General features: G+C 46.9%; 1 protein-coding gene across 1 annotated transcript in view; it reads left to right on the forward strand.

Annotated features, from left to right (window-relative positions):
- The window catches only part of tbl3 (transducin beta like 3), an 83,812-nt gene that overhangs the window by 4,776 nt on the left and 63,702 nt on the right, over positions 1 to 15,334 (forward strand). Inside the window, exons 8-12 of the mRNA XM_084328873.1 lie at positions 623 to 698; positions 2,348 to 2,444; positions 2,601 to 2,821; positions 3,544 to 3,685; positions 4,450 to 4,508. Coding sequence (XP_084184999.1) covers positions 623 to 698; positions 2,348 to 2,444; positions 2,601 to 2,821; positions 3,544 to 3,685; positions 4,450 to 4,508 — 595 coding nt within the window. The remainder of the gene's footprint in view (positions 1 to 622; positions 699 to 2,347; positions 2,445 to 2,600; positions 2,822 to 3,543; positions 3,686 to 4,449; positions 4,509 to 15,334) is intronic.

Consider the following 15,334-nt stretch of genomic DNA (forward strand, 5'->3'; position numbering starts at 1 on the left):
TTAAATCAATCAATTAATCAATCAATCAATCCGCGATTTTTCTTTTGTTCTAGATTGACTCAAGACCCATCAATTACATCATCCAACATTGTTTAAAGGACTAACACATTCCCCTTGACAGAATCGCTTCATATTTAGTCGTTATGGTGCTATCAACATATCCATTTGTTGTCCGCGATCTTGTTTTCTCCCGGAGTGAGCCGGGGAGTGATATGTGATTCGGTTGTGGGCGGGTCCTGAGCCCAGGACCGTGGATTGTTGCCAATAAAGACGTGCAAATGGCCAATCAGAATCGAGAAATTTGCATGCCGTTGTATAATGTACTATAGTGTATATAGTGCTCTCTGTATAGTACTTGTTAGTACTAGTAGTACTGTATATTGTACTATAGTGTATATAGTGCTCTCTGTATAGTACTTGTTAGTACTAGTAGTACTGTATATTGTACTATAGTGTATATAGTGCTCTCTGTATAGTACTTGTTAGTACTAGTAGTACTGTATATTGTACTATAGTGTATATAGTGCTCTGTATAGTACTTGTTAGTACTAGTAGTACTGTATATTGTACTAGAAGTGTGTGCGCTTCATGGGTGTATCTATATGCTTGTCTTTGTTTCCAGCTCTGGGAGGGATAAGATCTGCACAGTGTGGGATCTGAAGGCACGGAAAGCCAAGAGAACAGTACCAGTCTACGAGGTAAGAAGAGAAAACTGGCTTTAAAACCTTTTATTTAACCAGGCAGGTCAATTAAGAGCAAATTCGTATTTACTAATTACTTTGCTTTAAAGCAGGGGTCAGCAACCTTTTTGACATGGAGTGCCTGTTTGAAATATAGTTGTAACTAGTGTGCCTCAACAATATTCCATGCATCGTAAATATTTTTTCTCATAATCAGGTATTTTTAATGATACTTTTTACATTATTACATCATTATCGTTATTATTAACAATATTATTATGATGGTTGTATCAACCCTAAATCTGAGTTGGGGGGGGGGGGGGGGGGGGGGGGAATGCAATGCAGACAAACAGCTGCATACAGTGCGACCATTTCACTCACATTTGCCCATTCATTTTTGGACACATCACACACCATCGGTGTGTGTACTGTACGTGGGCTGTCATAGCTCCACCTACAGGCCTAATGGAGAACACCAGGAGAACACCAGGATGTGAATGGAGGGTGAATGTGAGGTATATCGTGTAAATAAGTTTTGATTGATCGCAAGACTACACTGTAAAAAATATATAATAATAAGTTACCAGAACATATATTTAGTTCAGTTACTGTGCATTAAGGTTTTCAGTTTTCAATCCATAATAATCCAGAAAAATAAGTACACAACCACATTATTTCAACCTAATAAAACTATGTTTATTGTCATTGTTTTAACACAAGTTGACTTGGTAATACTCACATTTTGAGTAAAGAATATGGCTTTTAACATGTGCAATGTTCAATGAAATAGAAAAATAAATAATAAAATTAGTTGATTAATCCCACTGGTCACAATGGTGACCGTAATAATGTTTTTGTTATAAGGCTCTGCAAATGTTACTGAATGATGTAGCAATGTATTTCCAGCTAAATTGAAATAATAAACAAATAAAGGGTCTCAATTAAATATGTGGTAGTAAAAAGAACCTGTGGGAGGATTTCAACAAGATAAATGCGACAACAGTGCAAAATATTTCACTATAATATTTCAAAGCAAAAAAAAAAAAAAAAAAAAGTATATATATATATATATATATATATATATTTTTTTTTTTTTTTACTGCTGCCCCCTGTGCCTATGCAAATGCCCCCGCGTGCCTATGCAGGCACGCGTGCCTAAGGTTGCCTACCCCTGCTTTAAAGCAACAATGTGTAATTTTTCTACTCATTAAGTTCTGGAGCATGCACAGAACAATTTGAGACCACTGCTATAGCCTCAAAAGGTCTGGTGTGACCAGCTTGGTCAGCCTTCTCGTCATACCAGACGTATACCTAGAACACACGTCTTTGCATACAGAATGCCGGGTGTTTTTGGAAAACAATTATGCAGCCACCAAGAAACTAAGAATTTGCTCTGCAGAAAACCTGCATGCGGGAAAAAAGAAAGCGCACAGACGGAGCAAAGCAGCTATTGAAAACAGAGACAGTACCGCTCACGTCCAGCAGGCGCCACAACTACACATTATCACTTTAAAAGTCGCTCTAGCTACTGAACTTAGCTGATTCTCATTTCTTGCGAAGGTAATGACTTATATTCAATCTCTTTCTTTGTTATATTGTAATAATTAAGAGTTTTTTGAGTTCCTTGTTGTTTGTCTTGCTCCATGTGTATGTTCCCTTCTCTCCAGGCAGTGGAGGGTGTCGTGTTGCTCCCTGAGAATGAAGACTTCTCTCAGATTGGAGTAAAGAGCAAAGATTTGCACTTCATCACTGCAGGAAGCAAAGGTTGGACTCTTTACACAGACTCTTCCATAACTGCAAGATGGGGATAAGATCATTGGAGCATACTTCAGAGATTGTCTCTGTGTAAGAATAATAAAGGACTGTACTACTTTAGAGCTACTCCTTAAAGTGTCTTACCCCCCCCCCTGCTCCCCTCAGGTGTGCTGAGAGTGTGGGAGGCCAGCACGGCGCGGTGCATCTACGTCCAGACCCTCCCCTGCGCCACCTCCCCTGGCTCTGAGGAAGGGGAGGAGGAGGACGGGGACCCCCGGAGCCTAACTTACCTCCTCCCGCTGCCCGCCTCCTCCAGACTGGCCACGGTTACTGCGGAACACAACATCCTTCTCTACCAGCTGCCCGGCCTCACCACACAACAGCAGGTAGGATAGGGTAGTGGCTGAGAGATGGATGACATATGACGTGCTCAGTACAAGAATGAAAACGCATTCCAAAACACAAGCAGGTGCCGGAATGAGAACGAGATCCTACCTCTGTGTGTTTGCAAGTTCGTTCGTTTGCACATTCATTTGTTTGCATTCATTCTTCCATTTATTCGTTCCGAGTACTCCTAGGAAGCACTAGCCCAATTGTTGATTTCATTGGTCGGGAATGAGGACATTAGATCACATTTATTCCACCAGGGAAACGGGTGATTTGAGAACAACGCACAAAATGGCTGCGCTGAACGTCACACTGAAGTAAAATATGTTTATTCTGCATGTTGTCAAGTATAGACGGAATCCTATAGGGGTGTAATGATCTCAATACAAAATCTAATTTGAAAACGGTTATTGTGGATTCTTCTTCTCTTCCCTACTAGGTCTCATTTAAATTTTATGGAAATTTGTATAGAATCTATAAATGTGTGTATCATTACATTTACATTCAGTCATTTAGCGGATGCTTTTATCCAAAGAGACTTATAAGTTCTGTACAACAGGTCAGCAGGAAGGGTACAACTCTGGCAGCTAAGTAACATTGTTCATCAAACAGTGTTTAACTTGGGTGCTACAGTACTACATGGTATTGACATTAGCAACATGGCTCTTAACCCCCCCCCCCCACCCATCCTTCTCATTCCTCCATATCTACCCACTCCCAGTTTGTGGGCTACAATGACGAGGTGCTGGACGTGAAGTTCCTGGGCAAAGGCGATAGCCACATCGTCGTGGCAACCAACAGCTCTCAGATCAAGGTGTTTGAGCTGCTCACCAACAGCTGCCAGATCCTCTATGGGCACACAGGTCAGTGTGAGCAACGGTGACCAGCAGAGGGCAGTATTTAACCAGGAGGCGTAGGGTGGATGACCCGAGGGTGATTCTATATAGGGCCTCATACATTTGTAGAAAATGTGAAAATGATTTAATGTTTGTCTTTAGGGAGTTCTTCTCATACCAATGTGAATATTGCAGCGCTATTTCTTATTCATTTTAATATGCATTATATGCAAGGAATATTGGTACCTTGAATGTTCATGTCACTTTATACCCGCCACCAGAGGGCAGAAGCTATCCGTGGCACAACAGTGACTGACGGCTGCACCCAGAATGATTGTTAGAATGGCACAAGGTCATAGAGGTGAATTATTTTTGTAAAGGATGAAATAATTTGGATCAGGGTTTTGTCCAAAGCTGGGCCCAACATAATTTTTGGGCCTCAAAAACGGTTTCAGAGAATGATAAGATATTCCATTTGGTATATTTCGAATGCAACTAAATTGACTATTATAGGGTACAAACGCACTGACTGAAAACTGTCAGTCGAGGCTCAAGAATCTACAGTGTCTCCCTGTCTCTACATAACAGGGAAGACGGAGCCATCATTTCTAGTCCAGTTTAAAAACAATGGAGAGTGGAGACTTGTTATCTGCCTGTCTGGCTTTTGTGTGGTGGTAAGCTGACCGGTTGGGCAGGTCTTCCAGACCTTCCTAATCGATCACTCAATGTTGACATCCCTCCTTTAAAAACAAATATATATATATATATTTTACCCTCTCCTTCCTTCTCAGATACTGTCCTGTCGCTGGATGTGTTCAAAAAGGGCTCTTTGTTCGCCAGCTGTGCCAAGGTGAGCTCTCCTGGTTCCAACTCTAGAATGATGTGGCGGGGGAACGGGACACAGCCCCAACATTCTCCTGGAGACAGAGCACTGGGAGACGACATGTCCTCTGACCATTTGTCTCTCAGTGGTACAGCTAGGGCTGCTGTAGTAACTGGTTGTGTAGTGAGGTATTTTACAGTACAGCTAGGGCTGATGTAGTAACTGGTTGTGTAGTGAGGTATTTTCACAGCTAGGGCTGCTGTAGTAACTGGTTGTGTAGTGAGGTATTTTCACAGCTAGGGCTGCTGTAGTAACTGGTTGTGTAGTGAGGTATTTTACAGTACAGCTAGGGCTGCTGTAGTAACTGGTTGTGTAGTGAGGTATTTTACAGTACAGCTAGGGCTGCTGTAGTAACTGGTTGTGATGTATTTTCACAGCTAGGGCTGCTGTAGTAACTGGTTGTGTTGTGATGTATTTTCACAGCTAGGGCTGCTGTAGTAACTGGTTGTGTTGTGATGTATTTTCACAGCTAGGGCTGCTGTTGTGATGTATTTTCACAGCTAGGGCTGCTGTTGTGATGTATTTTCACAGCTAGGGCTGCTGTTGTGATGTATTTTCACAGCTAGGGCTGCTGTAGTAACTGGTTGTGTAGTGAGGTATTTTCACAGCTAGGGCTGCTGTAGTAACTGGTTGTGTAGTGAGGTATTTTCACAGCAAGGGCTGCCATATTTTGCTTGGGAATGAAAAGTGTCTGAAATTACTGGTAGTTTAATGAATTATGCTTCCTGCTCTTTTCAGCACCACGGACAGCTCATGTCAGGCTGATATCATGTCTCTGCTCTCCTGTGAGAGCTGTCCATGGCGCTGAAATAGTGAGAAGCGCAAGGGGAATTGAATTGTTCGGGGGCCCTTTGGAAGGGCAGGGCTCGTTTCCATTCAAACGGGTGAAACATAGCCACTAATACTGTGCCACAGTAAAAAATCGCAGTGCCTATTTGACCCAAATACACTTTCTATCTCTGAAATGTATTCTTATAATAGTAGAATATTCACTGATTTAGCCCCATAGCTACATGCACGAACAGTCCCTAATGCGGATATTAATAGATCACTCCAAGCTTTGTCTGTGGGTCATGTAGGCTCTTTAGCTTCAACAAGGTCTGACTTCTAATAATGATTTCTCTTATCTGCCGAGGCAGGGGATTTTTTACTTTTGAACTTTTTTTTTTATCTCTTTTTCTCCCCATTTTCTTTTTTTCTCCCATCCCAATTTCGTATTATCCAATTCTACCCTCTCCTGTCGCGAACGTTGTTAGACCATGCCTCCCACTGGTCGGCTGCAATGTGGACCAAGGCTTGCATCACGTGTCCCCTCCGGTACACGAGGAGGCAGCCGTCGCATCATTTCACCTGTACAGCACGATCTCTCAGCGGCGAGGTATCACACGTGGGAGGCTCACGCTGCCCCCGACACTTCCTGATTCTACTGCGCAGGCGCACCAACCGACCTGTAGGAGTCGCTGTCCACAACGCCCGATCCCCACCCTTCAGTTTCCCTCCCCGTAATACGGCCAATGTGTATTACTGTGGACGACCAGCTAAACTGAAAGCAAATGTGGAGCGCTGGGCTCGAACTGACGAGCCCAGCGTCTCCAGCATTTCGTGGCGAGTGCGTTGCCCACTACGCCACGTAGCCGCCTTTTAGCCGCCACTTTTGAACCTTTTTAAGGAAGAATCACCCCTACGTCACCAGCGTCGGATGTTAGTGCATTTGTTTTTCCATAGGCGCGGGGAAAAAAGGAACCATGGCTTCACATCTTTTGGTGTCAAAATGAAGACAACATGTATGTTCAAGTTTATTTGTCACATACAAGTACAAGTGTAGTGAAATGCTTCCCCTGTGTGACCTGTAGACTGCATTTCAACAAGACATATATATGAAATGAATATGAATAAAAACCAGTAAAATGCTCAATAAAACTCCTTGATAATAAAATTCTTAGTGAAACTTGATTAAAAGTAATGGGGGGTGGGGGGGGGGTTGCATATTGAGGGTGATGGTCGATCGCCGCCAACCCCTCACCATCTGTCATGAGGTGGAGGAGCCACTGACATGGGATTGAGTTCAGTCTCCGGTCACTGAGCTTTGGACAATGAACAGCATTCTGACGTAGTAAGCAGAACACGCAAACGTCGTCTCATCGTCGTTGCAGGTGAAGAACTCTTGAGACAACAGACGCGTCTTCTCACTATAGGGCGGCCGCGGCGGCTGTCATTGCAACGTGGTCTCTGCTCAGCCACGATCACATTGTTACAAGCTCCTGGCGGTGTGCGGCTCCCAAACTCAAACCCTGCATCGACAATTGCGCAATATCGCAATGCTGCCGGCAGCGTAGATTGGACAGACTACAAGAAGTATGAAACATAGAGGCGGCTGGGTGGCGTAGCGGAGATTGCGCTCGTCACTAATGCAAGAGACTCCGGTATCGAGTCTCAGCATTGCCTTCGGCTTGGGCCGGCCGTCGTACTGGCTCATTTGGCAGAGTCAGCGGGTGGAAGTCGATGGGTTGGGTTTGGACGTTGTGGACAGCGACCCCTACAGGTCGGTTGGGAGACGCCTGCACAGCAGAGAGTGGCGAGGGTAGTGTGAGCCTCCCATGCGTTACACCTCGCCAATGAGAGTCCGCTTCTATCCTCTCTTCAACCGACCACTGGGGGACATAGTCGAGCAACGTTCAAGACAGGGGAGGGGAGAATTGGATACACGAAATTGGGATGGGAAAAATAGAAAATAAGGAGAAAAAGTGGATATAGAAAAGAAGTATGAAACATATTTAACCTCTTAACACATCCTGCGCCAAGAACGAGTTACGCCGTTTTTGCCCGCCATGCGTTGAACGCCAAGAACGACGTACACCGTTTTTGGGATCAATATTTCATTTTTTCGCCATGGCATTCATAATTCATCCAGCCAACCTCCGGACTGCAGTGGGACCTGTATGAGATTGCAACGCCTCAATACCGCCGCCTGGTGGATGGTCGGGCGAGTTACACTCTCGCCAAAACCGGAAGTGCCGATCGGTGCGTCGAGGAAATCCCTCCGGCACTGATATCTTGTTACGTGGCTCCAGACAAACACTATAGTGCATTTGGATCGCTTTCTAAACTTGATAATCGATATGATTTTGGCGTTTATTGCGCCATACAAACCGGAAATGGATCTAGGAGATCGGCGTCAAATAATTGGGATCTTTTTCCTCCAGTCTCATCGGCGAACGGTAAGAGGACACTAACGTTATTTTCAGCCCGATTGTTTATTAATTTCACTGCAAACCATCTGATCAATATATCAACACATACTAAATAAAGCCGTTACTGACGATCAAGGAATTATAAACAACCCCCCCCCCCCCCCCTTTCCTTCACGCATGATGAAGTATAATGTATACCGATCATATACATTTGAATTTTTTAATATCCTTAATGCATGATGAAGTATAATGTATACCGATCATATACATTTGAATTTTTTAATATAGCGTGTATAGGAAAGAAACGCCAATCGATAATCTATCATATGCTTCGGGGCCTATAACTACGGTTTTTGGAATTACAGCAGAAAAGATTAAAAACATACTTATATTCTCGACGCTATTAACACAACAATGTATGAATGAAAAAATATAACGTTCCCACATCCTGAACGATAGATAATCGATGTTGAATGGGCCATAGTAATGTCAATATAGCAATACAATTTAAAAAGTTATAGCCCTGCAAAGAAGGTAAACATCTCTGTAACTGAGGGGTACAATTCCCTGACTGTATTGATAAGTATGGTATCATTAAACCACTACCTGCTTTATGTACTTTAAATACTGGCCACACAGTACATGATGTAGATATGATGAACACTTTCCCACCTGATGAAACGAAGTCCACACAAATGTATAAATTGAATATTTTATATAGCAAAGGGTATATACAACGTTCACTTAATGACATTTATGATTTGAAATGCACTTGTAAGGCAAATGAGTATTCGTAGGTAAATCAACATTGAATGTCCAATCTCTGGTTACGCAGGGAGCAAGTATACAACCTGGTTCTTTAGGGAACTATAGCGATGGTACTTAAATGATTATAGCTGGATACACTAAAGGGGGGGTCCCGCTGGTTGTAAGTCAGTAGGGGGGGGGGGGGGGGTTAGGAGAGCCGCTGGCGATATCCCATCTGGCCGACGATTTCTTGGGAGAATTCAGAGTGCTGAACACGGTGCCCACAGAACCTCGGTCCGCAGATGAATACAGCTGGGCCCTCTGGTGGACGGTAGCTGCCGGTCCACAACGAAGAGACGTGAGGCGACCTCACTCGGGGTAGAGCGCCGTCTCACCTGGACTCCTCTCGGGGGGGTAGTTCCAACACTCAGCAGTGTTGGCCGTTATCCATGGCATAATCAAAGCACCCAAAGCATGTAGATAATCCAAGCCGTGGAGGGCTCGCCGTCGTCCGGGTGAAGTAATCCAATGTACAGGTCCACTCGTCCTGGCCCAGAGCTCCTCGGATGCAAGCACCACACGTGGTCTGCCCAGCCTGGTTAAGACTCCAGATAACGTCAGGAACGATGGGGGTACTGCTCACTTTATAACTCTAACCGAACGATGCACCATACATAATAGACTATTATTAACTTAATAGAAATACGTCCCACTCGACGGTATAGTGCCAAACTATGACAATTCAACTATTAATCCACACGATGTCTCAATGCCTATTCTGAGGCCAAGTAGGCCATACTGCACCACACGTGCGTCGTGGGTGAGGCTTCACGTCTGTTACTAGGTTGGAGGGTAAAGGACTAATGGACTAAAAGAAAGTTCTACTTTACTTGCGCCATATATATATGCGCTGCGAACAAACAGTACCATTCGTATTTCGCCAGACGTATTCCTACGCGGAACCGGGCTTGTAACGACATGTTCGTCGGCACGATTGAACTTGAACCAAGGGGCTTGGCTGCTGGCGCCAGGTTCTTATCCAATGGTAGAATGAAACTATTATGGGCTGTTAGTAGACTAAAGGGACATTCAGTGTATATGTACAAGGAATATACAGGGGATATCAAACGATATACAAATACCACTAAACATATATCCATAAATAAATATATATATTCGGTTTAATCTGATCCTTCACAACAGCCGCCCCCTAATTAGTCCCACCTAATTAGCTAAGCAGAGACAGATTAACCGCACTGTCTACCACTCAAGGTCCGCTGTAAGGGTCAGTCAACTCACAAAGTCATGGGGTCATGGTCGTCATCGATAGTGTCTGGGAGTCTGGGCAGTTCTATTAGCCTCGCCACGGGTCGTGTGTAAGTTCGCCCTTGGACGAGCACCTCGGCTGCTCGGACCTTGCCATCGGCACCGGTGATCACTTTGCTTACGCGGCCAGCCGGCCACATAGCTCTGGGTAGTGACTGGTCGATAATCATGACGACTGTTCCTTCTGTCAAATTGTCTCTCTCTTTTACCCACTTCTGGCGGGTCTGTAGAGACGGTAGGTAGTGGAGTAGAAAGCTGTTCCAAAACTTGTCAGCTAGTACTTGACTGTACCTCCACATTCTTCGGCCGTTCGCTTCTTCAGGCCTGTACATTGTCTGGGGTAGCGCGGGGTCCAGCCGCCCCATCAAGAGTGTGTTGGGGGTGACTGGGTCGACATCTGCTACATCACTGGAAACGTAGCCGAGGGGCTTGGAGTTCAATACTCCCTCGATCTCCGTGAGGACTGTCATTAGGACTTCTTCCGCCACAGTCTGGGCCCCAAGCACGGCGTACAGGGCTGTCTTTATAGAACGTACTTCTCGTTCCCAGGTTCCACCGAAGTGGGGTGCGTTCGGGGGATTAAACTGGAAGTCAATCTGGGATGGAGCGAGGTGGGTCTTAAGTTCTGGGCCCATAGCTTGGAAGCTCTCTCTCAGCTCTCTTTCTCCGCCTTTGAAGTTTGTCCCGTGATCAGACAACAATGTAGACGGTTTTCCTTTCCGTGATGTGAATCTTCGGAAGGCCATAAGGAATGAGTCTGTGCTCATGGTCGGAAGGAGTTCGATATGTATCGCTCTGGTGGTCATGCATTTGAATACAATACCCCACCGCTTCTCGGTTCCTCTTCCTTTCTTTATATACAACGGGCCAAAACAGTCCATGCCTGTGGAGTGGAATGGCTTGTCGCAGAGTCGGAGGCGACAGGGAGGTAGGTCAGCCATCCGGGGTATGCTGGGCTGCGCGCGCCACTTTCGGCAGTCTAGACAGGTTCGCTGGAAGCGTCGCACCGCTTCTCTTCCTTGAAGTATCCAATAGCGACGTCTGATCTCCGCGAAGACTCTCTCTGCTCCTGCGTGGTGTACATCCTCGTCGTATTTCTTTATGATCAGCTCTGTGACCTTGTGTCGGCTGTTCAAGACTATCGGGTACTTAACGTCATCCGGTAGATCGGGGGCTCTCCGCAGACGACCACCCACTCTGATGAGATTATGGGCGTCGCTCTCGGGTGCCAGTTGGAGCAGTCTGCTGTCTGATGGGACGGGCTTTCCTCCCTGTAGACAGTCTAGCTCATCGGGGAACGAGTCTCTCTGGGCTCGTTGTAGTAGAAGAAGTTCTGCTTCTTCGTAGTCAGCTGCTGAAATGTCGGCAGTGTGCTGACTCTCTGGGTGGTGCCACAGGAATGTCTTTAGCTGCGCACTCTGTAGGGTAATGCAATCATCTATGTTGGGGTCTGTGGAGGCGACTGTGCTCAGTCCACAGAACATAGGTTTCTTGTTCTCAGCCTCCTCTTTACTCGCTTCCCGTGGGGTGGGCGTAGGCCACTCTTCTTCCGGGAGCTTGAGGAATTCTGGTCCGTCACTGTAGATGTTGCGACGGGTGAGGTCATCTAGGGACATTCCCCGGGTGATGACGTCAGCTGGGTTGTGTTTGGTGTCCACATACCGCCAGCTCGCTGCTTCTGTTAACTCTTGAATCTCGGTGACTCTGACTCCCACGAAGACCTTGTGTCTGCATGAATCAGACTTGATCCATGTGAGTACTGTCGTGGAATCTGACCACAAGATTGTTCTGTGCACCGGAATGGTGAGTTCACGTTGGATTAACGTGGCTAGATGCGCTCCTGCTAGGGCTGCGCAGAGCTCTAGACGCGGGATAGATTGTTGCTTTCGTGGGGCTATTCTTGAGCGAGCCAGGATGAAAGCAGTGTGTATCTCTCCTCCCTTCTCTTGGGCACGCAAGTAGGCCACCGATCCATAGGCTACTTCGGAGGCGTCACTGAAGACGTGTAGATCCATCTTGCATGTCTCTGGCCTCACTGTGGGTGGGAAGTAGCTGCGGCGTATATTGACGCCTGGGAGTGAGCGGAGCTCCGTCTCCCACTCTCTCCATGTGGAGGCAAGGTGTGCGGGTATTGGGTCGTCCCAGCCCGGGTCCTTGTCCCATAGTGCTCGGACAATCATCTTTGCCCTGGTGGTGTAAGGTAGAATACATCCCAACGGGTCATATTGTCTGGCGAGTGTTCTGTACACACTCCGTCTGGTGGTCGGTGTGGCAATGTATGACGCCGTGGATGGCTGATACATCGGCGAGCGTTGGGGGAGAGTCCTCCTAGGCGAGTCTCCCCTTGCGCCTCTCGGTGGGCTGGTACCGGCAGGGTACCATGGCCCGCTGGTCCAGGTGCTATTCCTCGGGGCTGGTCGTGCGTCATGCTCACCCGTGAATAGAGTCGGGGGTCTGTAGCGCAGCGCCGCGGGGGTATAGCCTGGGCTGTACTGGACCTCCTGGTCCGGTGGAGTACTGTGCTGTCGTCGGGCTTGGTTCTCCTCCTCTCCCTCTTCTTCTTCTATCAGGTCCTCTAGATCCTGTAGTCGTTTATTTAGCTTCTCCGCAGTGTATGCCGCTCCTTCCTTGTAGCTGGGTCTCGCTTGGACCGGTCGGGGAAGGGGGTCTGCGGGGGGTATAGGCTTGGTCTGTTGGTCAAGTTCAGGGTCGCTTGCTCGGTTAGGAGACGCTGCCCTTGACTGTTGTCTCGACGAGTTCCTTGAACCCCTGGCGGAGGGAGAGGGTGTTGCCCTGGGGATCAGCCGCTCCATTAGCCGCGCCCGTAACTTGTCGCGCTCGGCTTGTAGTCTGTCGCGCTCGCCCTGTAGTCTGTCGCGCTCGGTTTCGCGCTGGATGAGATCTGCTTCTCTTTGGGCACCGTCAGCGGCGCGCTGGGCTTCGGCGGCGGCGCGCTCTGCTTCTCTTTGGGCACCGGCAGCGGCACGCTGGGTGTCTGCTCGGTCTCTTGCCATATTCTCTTCCGTCTGAAGGCGTCTCATCTCCAGGCGTATGCGCTCTTCTTCGCTCCGTTGCTGTTTCTGGAGTCGATCGCGTTCACCCTGAAGTCGATCGCATTCACCCTGAAGTCGATCGCGTTCGGTAGAGGCTGTCAGGCTGGCGAGGAACGCCTGTAATAGCATCCTCGCCGCTTCGCTGGGGGAAGACGGTTGTAGAGGTGAGCCGCTCCTGGCGGTACTCGTTGGGGAGTCCCGGAGCTCTATTTCCTCGGCGCTCTCCTCCTCTTCTTCCGTGCAGAGTTCTCTCTCTGTAGGGTTGTCTTCCTCCCGGGGCTGGTCGGGGACTACTTCTTCGGTATTGGCGGGGGGTAAAGGCATGTCAGCTCCCTCCTGGTCCCCACCGTGAGCTTGGTCAGTTACATTAGAACCCACTAGGGCCTCTGTGGTCGGGGAAACCTGGTCGTTAAGGTCAGACATAATTTTACTTTCTACTTTTACCGCGTTTACCGTTTGTCGAAGGCTAGGTAGTTGACTGACAGCGTAATCCTCTAAGTACTGAGGTGGCTGTCGTCTGCGCTGCGGGCGTTCTACGTTAGGAGGACCGTTTCGTGGAGTGTTCATCATAGGCCATTTCAATATTAATAACACTATATTAATATTACACTAGTTACCCTTCGGCTCGAAGGACCGATTGTAACTGAGGGGTACAATTCCCTGACTGTATTGATAAGTATGGTATCATTAAACCACTACCTGCTTTATGTACTTTAAATACTGGCCACACAGTACATGATGTAGATATGATGAACACTTTCCCACCTGATGAAACGAAGTCCACACAAATGTATAAATCGAATATTTTATATAGCAAAGGGTATATACAACGTTCACTTAATGACATTTATGATTTGAAATGCACTTGTAAGGCAAATGAGTATTCGTAGGTAAATCAACATTGAATGTCCAATCTCTGGTTACGCAGGGAGCAAGTATACAACCTGGTTCTTTAGGGAACTATAGCGATGGTACTTAAATGATTATAGCTGGATACACTAAAGGGGGGGTCCCGCTGGTTGTAAGTCAGTAGGGGGGGGGGGGTTAGGAGAGCCGCTGGCGATATCCCATCTGGCCGACGATTTCTTGGGAGAATTCAGAGTGCTGAACACGGTGCCCACAGAACCTCGGTCCGCAGATGAATACAGCTGGGCCCTCTGGTGGACGGTAGCTGCCGGTTCACAACGAAGAGACGTGAGGCGACCTCACTCGGGGTAGAGCGCCGTCTCACCTGGACTCCTCTCGGGGGGGTAGTTCCAACACTCAGCAGTGTTGGCCGTTATCCATGGCATAATCAAAGCACCCAAAGCATGTAGATAATCCAAGCCGTGGAGGGCTCGCCGTCGTCCGGGTGAAGTAATCCAATGTACAGGTCCACTCGTCCTGGCCCAGAGCTCCTCGGATGCAAGCACCACACGTGGTCTGCCCAGCCTGGTTAAGACTCCAGATAACGTCAGGAACGATGGGGGTACTGCTCACTTTATAACTCTAACCGAACGATGCACCATACATAATAGACTATTATTAACTTAATAGAAATACGTCCCACTCGACGGTATAGTGCCAAACTATGACAATTCAACTATTAATCCACACGATGTCTCAATGCCTATTCTGAGGCCAAGTAGGCCATACTGCACCACACGTGCGTCGTGGGTGAGGCTTCACGTCTGTTACTAGGTTGGAGGGTAAAGGACTAATGGACTAAAAGAAAGTTCTACTTTACTTGCGCCATATATATATGCGCTGCGAACAAACAGTACCATTCGTATTTCGCCAGACGTATTCCTACGCGGAACCGGGCTTGTAACGACATGTTCGTCGGCACGATTGAACTTGAACCAAGGGGCTTGGCTGCTGGCGCCAGGTTCTTGTCCAATGGTAGAATGAAACTATTATGGGCTGTTAGTAGACTAAAGGGACATTCAGTGTATATGTACAAGGAATATACAGGGGATATCAAACGATATACAAATACCACTAAACATATATCCATAAATAAATATATATATTCGGTTTAATCTGATCCTTCACAACAATCTCCATAGGCTTTCAACGGTGGCAGACTGGGTACTTTGATGGGCACAACCCCCGGCGCTCAATGTGTTAACAGGCGCCCCAAAAAGTGGCCATTTTTGTTTTTGAGGACTGCATACTTTCTTTGCAAACCAAAATACTATACTTTATACTTATAGCACATGCATAAGCCTGGTCTATTTTGAAAGATAAAATTCTGAAGTTTCTGATACAATAAAGAAAGATCACTTTTTTTCTTTTAAAAAAAAAAAATCTTTTTCCCCCTCCATTTTTCCTCCGATTTTCTCCCATCCCAATGTTAGTCGTTATGCCAATTCCCAATCCCCTTCCTGGTCGCTGCGCACTTACCCCCCACAGTCGGTCTGGGAGCGTGGAGGCTATCACGTGCTTCCTCCGACACACGTCCAGCCAATCAACCGCTTCTTTTCACCTGGCAGCG

This window comes from Notolepis coatsorum (genome assembly GCF_963971535.1).
Source record: "Notolepis coatsorum genome assembly, chromosome: 14".
NCBI lineage: Eukaryota > Metazoa > Chordata > Actinopteri > Aulopiformes > Paralepididae > Notolepis > Notolepis coatsorum.